The sequence below is a fragment of the Pleurodeles waltl genome, chromosome 4_2, assembly GCF_031143425.1.
Source record: "Pleurodeles waltl isolate 20211129_DDA chromosome 4_2, aPleWal1.hap1.20221129, whole genome shotgun sequence".
NCBI lineage: Eukaryota > Metazoa > Chordata > Amphibia > Caudata > Salamandridae > Pleurodeles > Pleurodeles waltl.
This window is the reverse complement of record NC_090443.1, coordinates 1,021,545,506-1,021,559,948: the sequence shown is the minus strand read 5'-3', so window position 1 is coordinate 1,021,559,948 and position 14,443 is coordinate 1,021,545,506. Positions and strand designations below refer to the sequence as shown.

Genomic DNA, 14,443 nt, shown 5'->3' with positions numbered 1-14,443 from the left:
AAAGAAGGTGCTTGTGGCAGGGAAGAGCTTTTGCACATGCACAATGTTAGTGATGTATATCAATCCAGATCAGTTTTTTTGTGTAGAGCCACGACCAGCTTCTTTTCGTTACAATCACTGTGAATCTGTCACACTCATGAATTCCTTCTCACCTTCATTACATGTTGGTCCTTGGAATCCATAGCGACAACTGCATGTATCATACGAAGTGCAATAGCCATGAATGCAAGTAGTTGAATTGCAAGATGCCACTGTAGAAAAGAAGAACACATTAAAAAGAAACAAGGTAAGATGCATCACCATCCTTGAAAATTTAAATTAAGAGACTTAGGGGGTTATTACAACTTTGGAGGAGGTGTTAATCCGTCCCAAAAGTGACGGTAAAGTGACGGATATACCACCAGCCGTATTACGAGTTCCATAGGATATAATGGACTCGTAATACGGCTGGTGGTATATCCGTAATACGTAATACGGCTGGTAACACCTCCTCCAAAGTTGTAATAACCCCCTTATATTCACATCTATAGGGGTTTTAAAATGAGTTCACATTTTCCTACTCAGTTCATTCTGCATCTTTACTCATCTGGTCAAGGACTGAGCAGCAGCTGTTTCTCATGTACATGTTTATAGTGTCCAACAAGCACTTAGCAAAAAGATCCAGAAGTTTCACAATATGATCTTTTATGTTTTCCTAAAATATGAGTTCTATCACCAAAAGTAATATTAAATGATGGTTTCAATGTTATCATGCAAAACACAATAGCAAAAGCAAGACACAGGAAACAGAATTATGATTTTCTATAACCTACTCTTAAAATACACAGGGCCTCATTCTGACCCTGGCGGTCTATGACCGCCAGGGTGGAGGTCGCCGGAAGCACCGCCAACAGGCTGGCGGTGCTTCATTGGGCATTCAGACCGCGGCTGTAAAGCCGTGGTCGCCCAGCCGGGTCCGGTGGTTTCCCTCCGGATTACCCCCGGCTGGGAGAATCCTCCATGGCGGCGCTGCATGCAGCGCCGCCATGGGGATTCCGACCCCCTTCCAGCCAGCCTGTTTCTGGCGTTTTTCACCGCCAGAACCAGGATGGCGGGAACGGGTGTCATGGGGCCCCTGGGGGCCCCTGCACTGCCCATGCCACTGGCATGGGCAGTGCAGGGGCCCCCTAACAGGGCCCCAGAAAGATTTTCACTGTCTGCATTGCAGACAGTGAAAATCGCGACGGGTGCAACTGCACCCGTCGCACCCCTGCAACACCGCCGGCTCCATTCGGAGCCGGCTTCAATGTTGCAGGGCCTTTCCCGCTGGGCCGGCGGGCGCTCCCTTGGCGGGCACCCGCCAGCCCAGCAGGAAAGTCAGAATGGCCTCCGCGCTCTTCTGACCGCGTAGCGGCCATTTGGCGGTTCCCGCCAGGCGGGCGGCTCCCGTCTCCCGCCAGGGTCAGAATGACCCTCACAATGTTTTCCTCGAGATGGCTGTGGCAGATCACTGCATATAGTTAGGAAATAAAAATTCATCAAGGGCAAAAAACAGAAGGTGGCAGGCACGGGCTTCCAGGTGCACTTTCGGGAAGGTCATTGTCCTCCTTATGTGGCTGGGCCTAAGGCTGTGACAGGAACAGATCAAATGGGGATTCCGACCCCCTTCCAGCCAGCCTGTTTCTGGCGTTTTTCACCGCCAGAACCAGGATGGCGGGAACGGGTGTCATGGGGCCCCTGGGGGCCCCTGCACTGCCCATGCCACTGGCTTGGGCAGTGCAGGGGCCCCCTAACAGGGCCCCAGAAAGATTTTCACTGTCTGCATTGCAGACAGTGAAAATCGCGACGGGTGCAACTGCACCCGTCGCACCCCTGCAACACCGCCGGCTCCATTCGGAGCCGGCTTCAATGTTGCAGGGCCTTTCCCGCTGGGCCGGCGGGCGCTCCCTTGGCGGGCACCCGCCAGCCCAGCAGGAAAGTCAGAATGGCCTCCGCGCTCTTCTGACCGCGTAGCGGCCATTTGGCGGTTCCCGCCAGGCGGGCGGCTCCCGTCTCCCGCCAGGGTCAGAATGACCCTCACAATGTTTTCCTCGAGATGGCTGTGGCAGATCACTGCATATAGTTAGGAAATAAAAATTCATCAAGGGCAAAAAACAGAAGGTGGCAGGCACGGGCTTCCAGGTGCACTTTCGGGAAGGTCATTGTCCTCCTTATGTGGCTGGGCCTAAGGCTGTGACAGGAACAGATCAAACCAAAGAAAAATGGGAGCCTTTGACTACAGGCAACGTTGGAGGTTTGCAGGGCTTTGTGGGTAAGATAATGATCTAGGTGGCATGTGAAGCGCACCACCCTAGACTCTCCTAGAAGTGTCTGGGTCTCGTCTGTTTTTCCTGGTGGCAGTCTACTCAAGCCTAAAAAGTGCAGCCACTCACCATTGCAAATGGGATGATATTGGGAGTTAGCCAAGCGCTCCTGGCCCATATGTAAAATCAACACCCAAAAGAGTCAACTATCCACTTGCCTGCCATTGGGATGTCATGCTTTAGTCCGCAGGGGCACAGAAATACTTTTGCCCCATTCAGTTGGGGTGGGAGCAGAACATACCCATGGTGGTGGGCAACCCTCACCCCTCTATGTTTTATTTCCCTGGCATCTAGTGGGCTGCCTGCCCCTCCCTTCCCCCTGGGGGCAGAATCAGGGCTGATTAGCCCCATCTGCCCCCAGGGGGACAGAAAGACTGAATCCCCATTTATTTGTGGTGGGGGGAATGGCCATGCCCATGGTACGCAGCCCCTATCCCTCCTTCTTTTTGTTTTGTATTATTCCCTCGAGTCTACTGGGCTTTTAGCCCCCTGGGGGCATATATGGAATATACCCCCACCTCCCCCCCCAAGGGGGCAGAAAGACTTTGTCCCCATTAATTTGGGGTGGGGGCATGGCCATGTCCATGGTGGGTAGCTCCCACTCCTCTTTCTTTATGGACAATATTCCCTGGTATCTAGTGGGCTTTCTACCCCCTCGAGGGGCAGATTGGGGGTAATTACCCCCATCTCCCCTGTGGGGGGCAAAAAGACTGTGCCCATTTAATGGGGGTTGGGGGCCTTGCCATGCCTATTCAGGCCAGCCCCCACTCCTAAAAAATAATCCCTGGTGCGTAGTGGGCTTTGTGCCCCCTAGGGGGTCAGATCGGTGCTATTGCTTGATCTACTTCCCAGAAAGGGCAGAAAGACTTTCGTCCCCATTTATTTGGGTTAGGGACATGACCATGCCCATTGTGGGCAGGTCCCACCCCTATTTAAAAAAACGAAAACAATACATCCATGGTGTCTAGTGGCTTTCTTCCCCCACCCATCGGGCAGAAAGATTCTACCAATTTTTTGGAGGGGTGGCAGCATTACTGTGCCCATTCTCGGCAGCCCCCATCCTTCATCCTAATAAAAAAACAGTCCCTGGTGCTTAGTGGGCTTTCTGTCCCCCCTGGGGACTGAATCAAGTAAAGAAAAAAAAATCAGCGGGAGCATAAGCCCTTGCTGAAGGGCCCGCTCTTCCCTCCCTGGTGTCTAGTGGTGGATACTTGCTTGAGGATCGCCCTCCTGCAGCGATCCCAAGCAGCGATCTGCAAGAGAAAGGTAGTATTGGAAAGGGGGATTCTCCCCTTGCCAACGGTACCGCTCCCACTCTTGGTTCTCGGGAGTCTGTGATGTGCCCCTGAGCACTGATGGAAATTAAAGTAAATGAGTTGATCGACTCATTTTACTCTTGTTTTCCCTGTAATAATGTTGGCGAGCTGTCATTACAGGGACGGGATATTTTCAGCCTTGGTTGCTGAGGAACCTCCTCCCCAGGAACCAAAGCTGAAAATATCAAAAGGAAATCCCTCTGGTGCCCGCACTGGAAGGATTTCCTACCTTTTGTGCAGGCACGGCTTGGAGCCGTCTGGCGGAGAATGGCTCCAAGCTGTCCTCTGCATGTAAGGGGTTAAGGAAGCCCAAGCTGGATGAAAGTTTATCGGTTACTGATTATGAAATGGTGTCCCTTCGACCACTGAATCAAGTGTGGTTCTTTCAGGGCATTTAACTGCTGCTCCACTAATACTTTCATATGAGATTATTCTTAAGTACTTTGAAAAGGAGCACATTGAGGAGATGGCCCAGTTGCTATATATTGCCACAAGAAGCTGTCTGAGTCCTATTATCATATTTTTCTTGCAACACTGAAGGCCTAATTCACAAAAGGCCTTGGCACTTATGGTGGAGGTCCCACAGCTGTGTGGGAGTCTCCGAACTCCAGGCGGATTCTCCGAAATGAGAATTCTCATTGCAGAGATTCTGCCCTTAGTGCAGAGACTCCCCCACAACTGCAGGGCCTCCACCATGAGGGTGGAGGTCCTTTGTGAATTAGGTCCTGAATGTCTTTTTGAGTGAAATTGTGTATCTGTCCAGGTTATTTTAGTAAAGCTCTTTGACCACTGTTGTAGCAGTACAATGTGCAAGAGACAAGACTGGCCAAATTAAGGATCAATATTTGGGTGAAACTGTCGTTTGGAACAGTACAGAAGTATCATTGCCTTGTAGAGCAGTTTGAAAGAGGGCCTATTTTGTCTTTCGTTTTAATACTGTGGGAGCAATTACTAAAAAGATTTCCTGAAGATGAACTGAAGGAGTAGACAAGTTTTCAGTCCCAGGCAACAGCAAAACAATCAGAGTTTGAGTTTGGGACTGAGAATCTGCTGAAGCTTGTTAAAAAATATACAAACCTTCTAGTCCTGTGTGATTCTGAAATCTTTGAAGTTATTATCTAGCAGTGCCAGGCATATAAGTATGATGTGGCAGACTGTGTGAAAGGTGTGTTGTTTACAAAAGCCAACCCTGGAAATGTCAACCATGATTAAGTTGATCGGAACTGGAAGAGTGCCAAGGACCATCGGAAGAATCAAATTTGTCACATATTTAGTACTGGCACTTGACATGTCTGACCTTTACTTCCAGAGCCCACACATTTGATACACTCTGGGGCTTATTTACAAGAGCCTCTGCACTACCGTAATATCTCTTTTATGACAGTCCAGCAGCACACACTGCAGATCCATATCTACAAAGCCATGTAAAGCCACGCTGCGTGGCTTTACATGTACGTGCAAATATAGAGTGAGACAACGCAGTGCAAGCCACTGCGTTGCCTCACACTGCAATAGGGAGAAGTGGCATGGGTGTTACGGTGGGTGTTCCTACGTAACACCCATGGCATGTGACAGATTCCCAAGTTCACAAGATTTTGTAAACCTGGGAATGCGTCAAAAGCCTCTGCCTCGGAAGCATAACAAGGAAAAATCTCTTTATTTCTCCTTGTTTTTTCCTCTTTCTGCAGCACACATAGAAAGAGGAAAAAGCCTCCAGTCATTGTTTTTGTGCAGGAAGATGTCCCTTCCTGCAGAAAAACATTCATCCCTACAATGCAGATACCCTTGCACCATGGTGCAGCACATTGTGCGCCAGCGCAGGGGGAAAGGACAGAAATGCGCCATATCTCAGAGATACAGCGCATTCCTGCCCTTTCCTTTTGATGCAGGGCAGTGCAGCAAAATTCCTTACGGTGCCGCCCTGCACCAAAACCTCATAAATGAGGCCCTCTGTCTCTTGGAAGGGTCACTGTGAAATTATTATCAGTAATTTATGCCAACAATTTCAAATACCTGTAATATAATTAAACAGTTGAAGTGTTTTGTCAAATGAAGTGCTGGTAGTAAAATGTGTTACTGGTACAACCTTATTTGAAGTTCAGAATTTAGAATGAGCAAACTCTACTGAATAAAACAATTAATTCTGTCATGTGGGTTCATGTGTGTCTACCTTACAAACTGCCTCCAATGAAACTAAGGGCCAGATGTACAAAGCAACTTTGCAGGCGCAAAAGACTGCAAAATGGCCTTGTACAATGTACCATCCCGATTTAGCGAGCCGGTATCCTGTTAGAGACTCGCAAAATCAAGTTTGAGACACAATTAGAAAGGGGGATCCTGAGGGCGTCCCTTCCTAACTGTGACTCGCAGGGGGATGTATGATTGTTATGAGGGATAACCTCACACCTGTATAGTTTTCCTATCTAAACAAAAAAAAAGTGAATTATTTTAAAAAGATTATGCATCAAGTAAAAATAAAAGATACAATTCTAAATGTGTCTTATTTGGTTTGTGGTTTAAATAATGTGCCACTAATTACTAAATAGGATAAATTATGTATGGAATTGAAAAATGAGAAAATACATGGTGGTTCCAGGTAACTGGAGACAATACAACTCAGGTGGAATTTTTAAAATATGATATGCATTGTATATTTGAAGATAAACTATTGTTTATCACTATTAGACAATGTTTGAATGTTTTACAAACTGTGCTTAGGTATCCTCAGTTAACTGCATGAAGCTTGCGAAATGTTATCCATTAGGGGCAGAGGCGTTTTAACAGCTTCATCTAAGCCTGGAATATCTAAAATAAATATCAAGTAGGACAAAATTGCAATTTTCGGTAAATGAAAGTGAGAGCAACACACATGTTAAACGTAAATTGGAAAATAGTATGTTGTAATCAAACCTGCACAAAAGGCTATAATTGAAACTCCTTTCTGGGCCTGACACAACTAGGCTGACAAACAATGTCAACATGAAGAGATTAGCAGCAATTATTTTGCTTCTCATGCTTGAGAGGGCTTCTCTCCCATGTTCAGACACCCCTCATCCCACCACGTTCCATGCTAAAAGTGTGACCTAGATTCCCTCTCCATACAAAAGGCTTCCAAATACCATAATTTCCCACATAAAAACTTAACTCATGGTCACCCAGCCCCCAATTCTCTGCACCTCCAGCAACCTGGATGTTGCAGGTGGAAAGTCCCAGGCTTGTTTCATACTAGGCACAGACACTGCTGCGCAATCCTTCTCTCTTCCATCATTAGAGGGCAACCACAGATACCATGACCTGAGACCATCAATGTAAATCAAACATCAGATAAGGGCAGCACTTCCTACCACACCCCAGTCATGCCAGGTGAGTAGACCACTAAACCCTTGACTTTGATGCATGCAAACAAAAGGCCCCATACCCAATGGCACTAACCAGATATTGCAGTTCAAAGCATCAGGATGTGGCCTGACACCTTCCCTCACTGTTCCTCTTTCCAGATGAAGGCTATCGGCATGAACAAAGCAGGTCAGACGGTATCCCTCCACCTTCAAACTGCTGAGCAAGGTGCCTATGTCTGCTGCAACCAGCTGCTGTAGACCAAGAATGACGTACTCTCCACATATTTTTTTTTTAAATCAAATTCTCCTGCACAGTCTTCCCTATAACATGATGTCCCCACCAGTGTTCTCTATGAAAAATCTAACAAAATGTGTCATGGACAAACAGTAAATTGCTCAAAGATGGAGGCAGGCAACATAAGAACACAATGTGCAAAGGAGGTAGGCAGTGTGACTCGAAGGGAGACAGTGCAAGCCCAGTTGTGCACAAACCTGCCTATTGCCCCTCTAAATTGAAAACATAGGTTCTCTGCATTTCCATCTGCAGAATTCCAAACATCAAGTTAGCAGCCAAGCTCCCAACATCACCACCTGATCAAGAGCCGTAGTGGACTCTACTCATCCCTGCACCCAGCAACACCATTTGCCAGTTCACTCCTTTTATATTTATTTAATGTGAGTGAAATACATGTGCATAGGTGCTATTGTAAATGATTGCCCATGTGGAATTTGCTTTTTACAACTGCCTGTATGTTTTAGACATTATTCCGAGGTGTTGTTGGTCTTGGCCCTCTCTTCAGTGTCACCCCCAAACTTTTGCCTTCACCTCTCCTGTTGTATAAACCCATTTTTGTTGGCTTTTTTGGACTCTGTGTACTTTACCACTGATAACTTGTGCTAAGGTGCTTGTGCTTCCTCTTTTAAACATGGTAGAATTACACCCTATTGCCACATTTAATTTACTTCTCAATCCCTAATAAAGTGGTACTACCTGTACCCAAGTCCTGTAAATGAAATGCTACTAATGGGCCTGCAGAACGTATTGTGCCACCCACTCAAGTAGCCTTTTTAAACATGTCTCAGGCCTGCAATTGCAGCCTGTGTTTGAAGTTTTAAACTGACAGTTCGACTTGGCAAAACAAACCTTTTGGCAAGCCTAAGCCTTCCTTTTTAATTCCTATAAGCCACTCCTAGGGTAGGCCCTAAAGAGCCCACAAGGCAGGGTGTGGAATTTAAAAAGTTGGACATGTACTTTTTATGGGAAATATGAAATGTGAAAACATGACTCACAGCAGATAAAGCAGCCATACATGGTGAAAGAACAGTGCAGGCTAAAACCCATGTTGATGAGAGAGGTAAAAAGTTAAGTTAAAAGTAGAATGCATGACCGAAACGTGTGGAGTTAAAGGAAAACCAGTGAATGGCATGCTTGAAGGAATTTATGGGCTTAGCACACAGGAACGTATTCTGTTTTCCTACAGTTAAACAAGAATGTGATTGAAGGCAATTGAAGAATAGGAGCAGGAGATTGAATTAGCCAAAGGGTACACAAAATCTGATAAAAGCTCATAGGAGCAAAACAATAAAGCACATATACAAATACACATGTATTTAGACATAGAGAATGGTTAGCTTGCTAAGCATTGTTAGACCTGCAATAAAGGATGTGTAGTGAATTAGGTTAAAGTTTAAGGTTATAGGGTTACAGGTGGCATGATGTTTTTTTCCAAAACGAATATATAACTATGTAGTGATTTATTTGTTGACGTTTTGTAATAAAATATTGTCTGACTTTATATAAAAGAAGCTGCCTGTGAGAGACTAGCTGTTTACTTGTGTGGACTTGCCACTCTCCGTTTCGATACAGTAAAGAGCTGTTTTCACATTGCCAAGAGGAGTCTATCTTGTTCTCTATTCTTAAGTTATCCTGCAACATACTTTTTAGTTTTACATGTCCTGGTAGGAAAAAACTACTAAATTAATGTTTTACTACTGCAAGATCTACCTCTCAAATAGGCTAATATCAGGTTACCTTATTACATTTAATAAGTGATAACGTTTGTGTGGGAGCACATAGGAAAGTCATGTTTTGTGTCTGAGGAATTGTAATTCAAAAACCCTCAGTAATGGTAGAGTCAGATTTTACATCGCAATTCAGAAAAGAAAGTTGGCATTTTCTTATCCTAAACATTTGGTGCCTGCAGCCTGCTCTTTGGTCACATGACTAGGTGTAGTTGGCCTTTTTATATTCTTCCTAGACAGCCACACAATAAGAAGACTGAGTCTTGGCAGGATGGGCCTTCTCTGGCAGGATGAGGGGGCAGAGCTAACACCTGCCACACAGCAATTTAAGTTAATAGGGCTTCCTCAGCACACACACACAAAGGGCTTCACACTAGACTACTGGGCCCGCGAAGAAAGATTTGACTGAACCCTTCATCTCAAGCTGAAGTGACGTCAAAGGTCAGCTGATTGACTTCCTTTTGTGAGCTACAGGGAAACAAGAATCTCCAGGGGTCTGTCTGCAACTGCCCTGCTGACCTGCTGCAATTGGACCTGCCTGGGCCTGCTGGCTTTTGCTGGGTTGAGTTCCTAATCTCAAAGAGATGCTTCTTGGGTCCCGGACTCTTGGTATGGCACCAGTTGAACTCCTCCTTGAAGAAAGAAAAAAACCTTAAGTTTTGGACCCGCTTGCACCAAAATCTTGCCACCCTTGCAAACCTGCAACGTAAAGCTCCGGTGAACCAGATTCTTCACACTACAGCGACCGCAAGCGATGACCCAGCCTACACCCTTCAATGACTGAAGAGGCATTGTCATTCATAAGCCAGAGCTATTCGCTTTGTCAAAAACATGCTATGTTGTAAAGTACTTTGTGCGTCTGCGCCTACTCCCCTCCCAAAAATGACAGCTTTCATACCTGGTAGATCAAAAACAGCCAGGGGAAGCCCCATCAGCACATTGGCGGTGCAACCACATTTTATGTTTAAAAGCAATGAGCAAGCATCAATGTACTCATGACAGCACGTCATTGAGGACATTGATCTCTCATGGCTGGCGAAAGGTATCATTATGGACACTGGAATTATCTAAATGTGCAGGTGCTGCGATTTTCACATACTCATAGATTAGCTACATTTCCCACATACTCCATCATCTACTGCATAATCTGCAGATTTAAACCAAAAAAAATGTGTAACTCAAAAATGCAGCAACACATGTTGCAACGCAGTAGAAGGCCATTTGACAAGGTTCACTGGTTGCTCATTGCTATATTTGGGTGTTAAAATGAGGTACAACAAATGCCCAGATAGTGTTAACAAGTGTAACAAGCATTTGCAATGCAATGGGTCTCGCATTTGCTAGAGGTAGGGCTATTAGCGTTGCAAGCTCCTAACCGGACTTTTCCTGCCACATAAACTGAAAATTAAAAGTAAAACAGTTTCACATAACCGAGCCGACGGCCAGCATGTGCGTAAAGGAGACACACAAAAGGAAACAGAAGTTTGCTTGCAATCAAACGTATCGGCAAAAGTGCAATTATCCATGCATGTCAGGATACTTCAATTCGATTTCCTCAGAAGCAGAAGATAACTCCTCAGTCCCAACCCGAGCTACTCACAACGAATATTAATCCTTCGTGCTGAGTACCCCGGAGGGGGAAAGGGGAATGGGATGGTAGAGAGACTGCCACACAGATGATGAACGCCAGTACTCAGTCTGCCTCTTCACATCTAAGATTGGATACAGCACCTGCAAGAGTCACAGTCGCAATTACTAAGGACATACAATATCAGTTTTTCACTTTCTACTCTCAACACTTAATTCTCTTTAATTCTATTATTTCTTTACTCACCCTGAGTTCTCTGTAGCCCTGCTTCTCTCTATAAATGATAGCTCTTCTTAAAAAAATGCTTATTACTGATTCTGGAAGAACTTCTCAACCTTTGTTAGAGATTGGTTTTATCTTGCTATATATATATATGCATATATATATATAGTTGGTGATAATGCGTTCTTCAAATCAGCTGATGTTATTTAATTTCTCCTGTCTTATTGTGACTTCTGTCAATACTTGTATTTGTAAATGCTTGTTTATTAAAGTTCGTTTCTCCTTTCTTACTTCGACATTTGTTGATAACTTGTATTTGTAAATGCTTGTTTATTACAGTTAGTTTCTCCTTCCTTACTTCGACATCTGTCGATAACCTGTAGTTGTAAATGCTTGTTTATTTAAGTTTGTTTCTCTTTTAAACTCTATTTTGGTTTATTACCATTGAATTTGTAAATGCTTATTTGTTAACAGTTCTTTTCTCCTTTAAACTTGGACTTCGTTTATCACCTTGACATTTGTAAATACTTGCTCTTTTAAAGTTCGTTTTTTCTTTGACTTTAATATCTTAAACAAGAACCTTGTAAACATAAGGTTAATTCATACATTAACTCTGTAGCCTTGCCGACTCCCACGGGAACGGTCTACTATCAAACTCTTTGAATAAACCTTGACAATATTTATCTGTTTTCTGTAATATAATCTTCAAATGTAATTTTACCTCACAGGAGTTTCTGTTCTGAAGCACTCTCTCTCTCCACACAGCTGATTCCTGTCAGACCTCAGTTGAAGTGCAAGGCTTCCAGCTGGAGAGCTCGTAACCTAGCAACCAACCGATTGCAAGACTAGAACTGTAATTAACCTTCAGGACTCACAGCGGCCATCTTGGATCTTCTCTTCTTGATTCTTCCTTTGAAATAAGCGCAAGATTACTCTGCAAACCTTCTTCCAGTTTGGGCTTTGCTGTCTCCACTGAGGATATCTCTTTGCTTTTCTCATGCACTTCTTTGATTTGACTTGGCAAGTTTGTGTGGTCATGACAGTACTCCCCCTCAAGGAACAGTTCTCCAATTTAGGTTTGCTTGGGTAGGTTCTATGAAGGTTTCTCACTAATCTTGAAGCATGTACATACTCGTGCGGCTCCCAGGATCGTTCCTCTGGACCATAACCTTTCCAATCAATTAGATAATAAAGCTGGCCATTACGGATTTTGGAATCTAAGATTTGATTGACCTCATACTCTTCTGCAGAGCTAATCTGGATAGGAATTGGAGGGGAGTTTTGACGTAAATTTGAAGGACTGTTCTTTAACAAGGAGACATGGAAAACAGGATGTATCTTTAGATGAGCTGGCAACTGCAATTTAACTGCCACTGGATTGATCATCTTGTCAACTTTGAATGGGCCTATAAATCGTGGCTGAAATTTGCGATTTCCTTTGAGACGTAAATGACGAGTGGATAACCAAACTTTGTCTCCTTTCGAATAAATGGGGCTCTCTCTTCTTTTTCTATCAGCCTGAGTCTTATATGAGTCTTTTGCTTGAATTATGTTTTTTCTAGCCCTAACTAACGTGGTCTGCAAATCCCTCACCATCTCTTCTACTGCAGGCACTGAATCATCTTCTTTACCCAACATTACATTAGGATGTCTACCATGGTTCAGATAAAAGGGGGTGAACCCAGTGGTGGAATGAATAGCATTATTGTAAGCAAATTCAGCTGCCCACATCAACTCGGGCCATTCCTTCTCTTTATCGAATAAATTGAGTCTTAAATACTGTTCTAACTCTTGATTCACTCTCTCTGTTTGCCCATCGGTTTCAGGATGGTAACTGGTAGAGTAACGAGAATCAATTCCTAATCTTTTACTAAAGGCCTTCCAAAAGCGAGAAACAAATTGGGACCCCCTGTCTGAAACTAGAATTTTTGGGATACCATGGGCGCGTACTATGTGTTGTGTAAACAACTGTGCAACCTGTGGGGCTCAAGGGATTTCTTTCAAAGGAATAAAATGCGCCATTTTAGTGAAAGTGTCTACAAAAACTAGGATAGTGTTAAAACCTTGGCTACTCAGGAGTGCCACTATAAGATCCATAGTAACAGTATGCCAGGCATGGGGTGCAGTGGGCAAAGGTCTTAACAGACCTTGTGAAGCTGTTCTATTTGATTTCCCTCTTTGACATTTGTCACAAGTTGACACATATTGTCTTATCTGAGTTTTCATTTTTGGCCACCAAAATTCTCGTTGTATTAGATTTTGAGTCTTTTGAATTCCTTTGTGTCCAGCCAATTGATCGTCATGATAAGCCTGACAAATTTTTTCTTGCAGCTCCACAGTCGGAACATACAGTGCACCTTTAAAGTATGGCAAACCTTTTTTGATTTCTCTTCCTTGGCCTTCTTTGGACCACTTCAGCATTCCTTCGAATGTTAAGTTTTCTTGAATTTCTTTGGTTAAATTTTCATACAATATGGCAGATATGAACTTCTCTTGTGGAATAATCAATTCTTTTTCTGGAGGCTCTTTAACTGCACCGGTATCAATTCGAGATAGAGCATCTGCCTTCCCATTTACTTTTCCTGGTCTGAAAGTGATAACAAAATCAAAGTCTGCAAAATATAGGGACCAACGCAGTTGTCTAGCTGTTAGAGTTCGAGCTGATTTTAAAAACTGTAAATTTCGGTGGTCCGTGTAAACGGTCACTTTATGCTTAGCTCCCAAAATGTAATGCCTCCACTCACGAAAAGTTTCTTTGACTGCCAATAGCTCCTTATCCGCAATTGAATAATTTATCTCTGGTGGTGTTAATTTTCGAGAGAAATAGGTCACTCCTATGGCAGCATCTGAAGCATCTGCCTCCACATAATATGGCTCATCTGGATTGGGGTGGAGCAAGATTGGAGCTGAGACGAAGGAATTCTTCAAAAAATTAAAAGCATTTTCAGCTTCTTTTGTCCACTCAAACTTCACTCCTTTCTTCAACAATCGAGTAATGGGTGTAACTGTTTGAGAAAAATTGGATATGAATCTTCGATAAAAATTTGCGAACCCCAAGAAACTCTGGATCTCTTTGACATTGCAAGCAGAAGGCCAATGTTGCACTGTCTTTATCTTGGCAGGATCCATACTAACTCCTTCTGGTGACAAAATGAATCCTAAGAACTCAACTCATTCCACATGAAATGCACACTTCTCCAATTTTACATAGAGATGGTTTTCTTGCAACCTTGTGAGGATGGATCGAACATGGGAAATGTGCTCCTGTAGATTGTCGGAAAAGATTAAAATGTCATCTATATAAACCACGGCAACCCGGTCGAGGAATTCTCGTAATACATCATTAACGAAATGCTGGAAGGCAGCGGGAGCATTGCATAACCCATAAGGCATCACTTGATATTCAAATAATCCGTATCGAGTCCGAAAAGCGGTTTTCCATTCATCCCCTGAAGCCACTCGAATCAAATGATATGCTCCTCGCAGGTCCTATTTGGTGTAGATTCTAGCATTCTTTACTTCATCTAATAAAACTGACACTAAAGGCAGTGGGTATCGATTCTTGATGGTAACCTGATTGAGGGCTCGATAATCAATGCAAGTTCGAAGACTCCC

At 44.0% G+C, this 14,443-nt stretch overlaps 1 protein-coding gene across 1 annotated transcript in view; it reads right to left on the bottom strand.

Annotated features, from left to right (window-relative positions):
* The window catches only part of LOC138293608 (adhesive plaque matrix protein 2-like), a 562,975-nt gene that overhangs the window by 287,813 nt on the left and 260,719 nt on the right, over positions 1 to 14,443 (bottom strand). Inside the window, exon 9 of the mRNA XM_069232882.1 lies at positions 153 to 251. Within this exon, the coding sequence (XP_069088983.1) occupies positions 153 to 251 (99 nt within the window). The remainder of the gene's footprint in view (positions 1 to 152; positions 252 to 14,443) is intronic.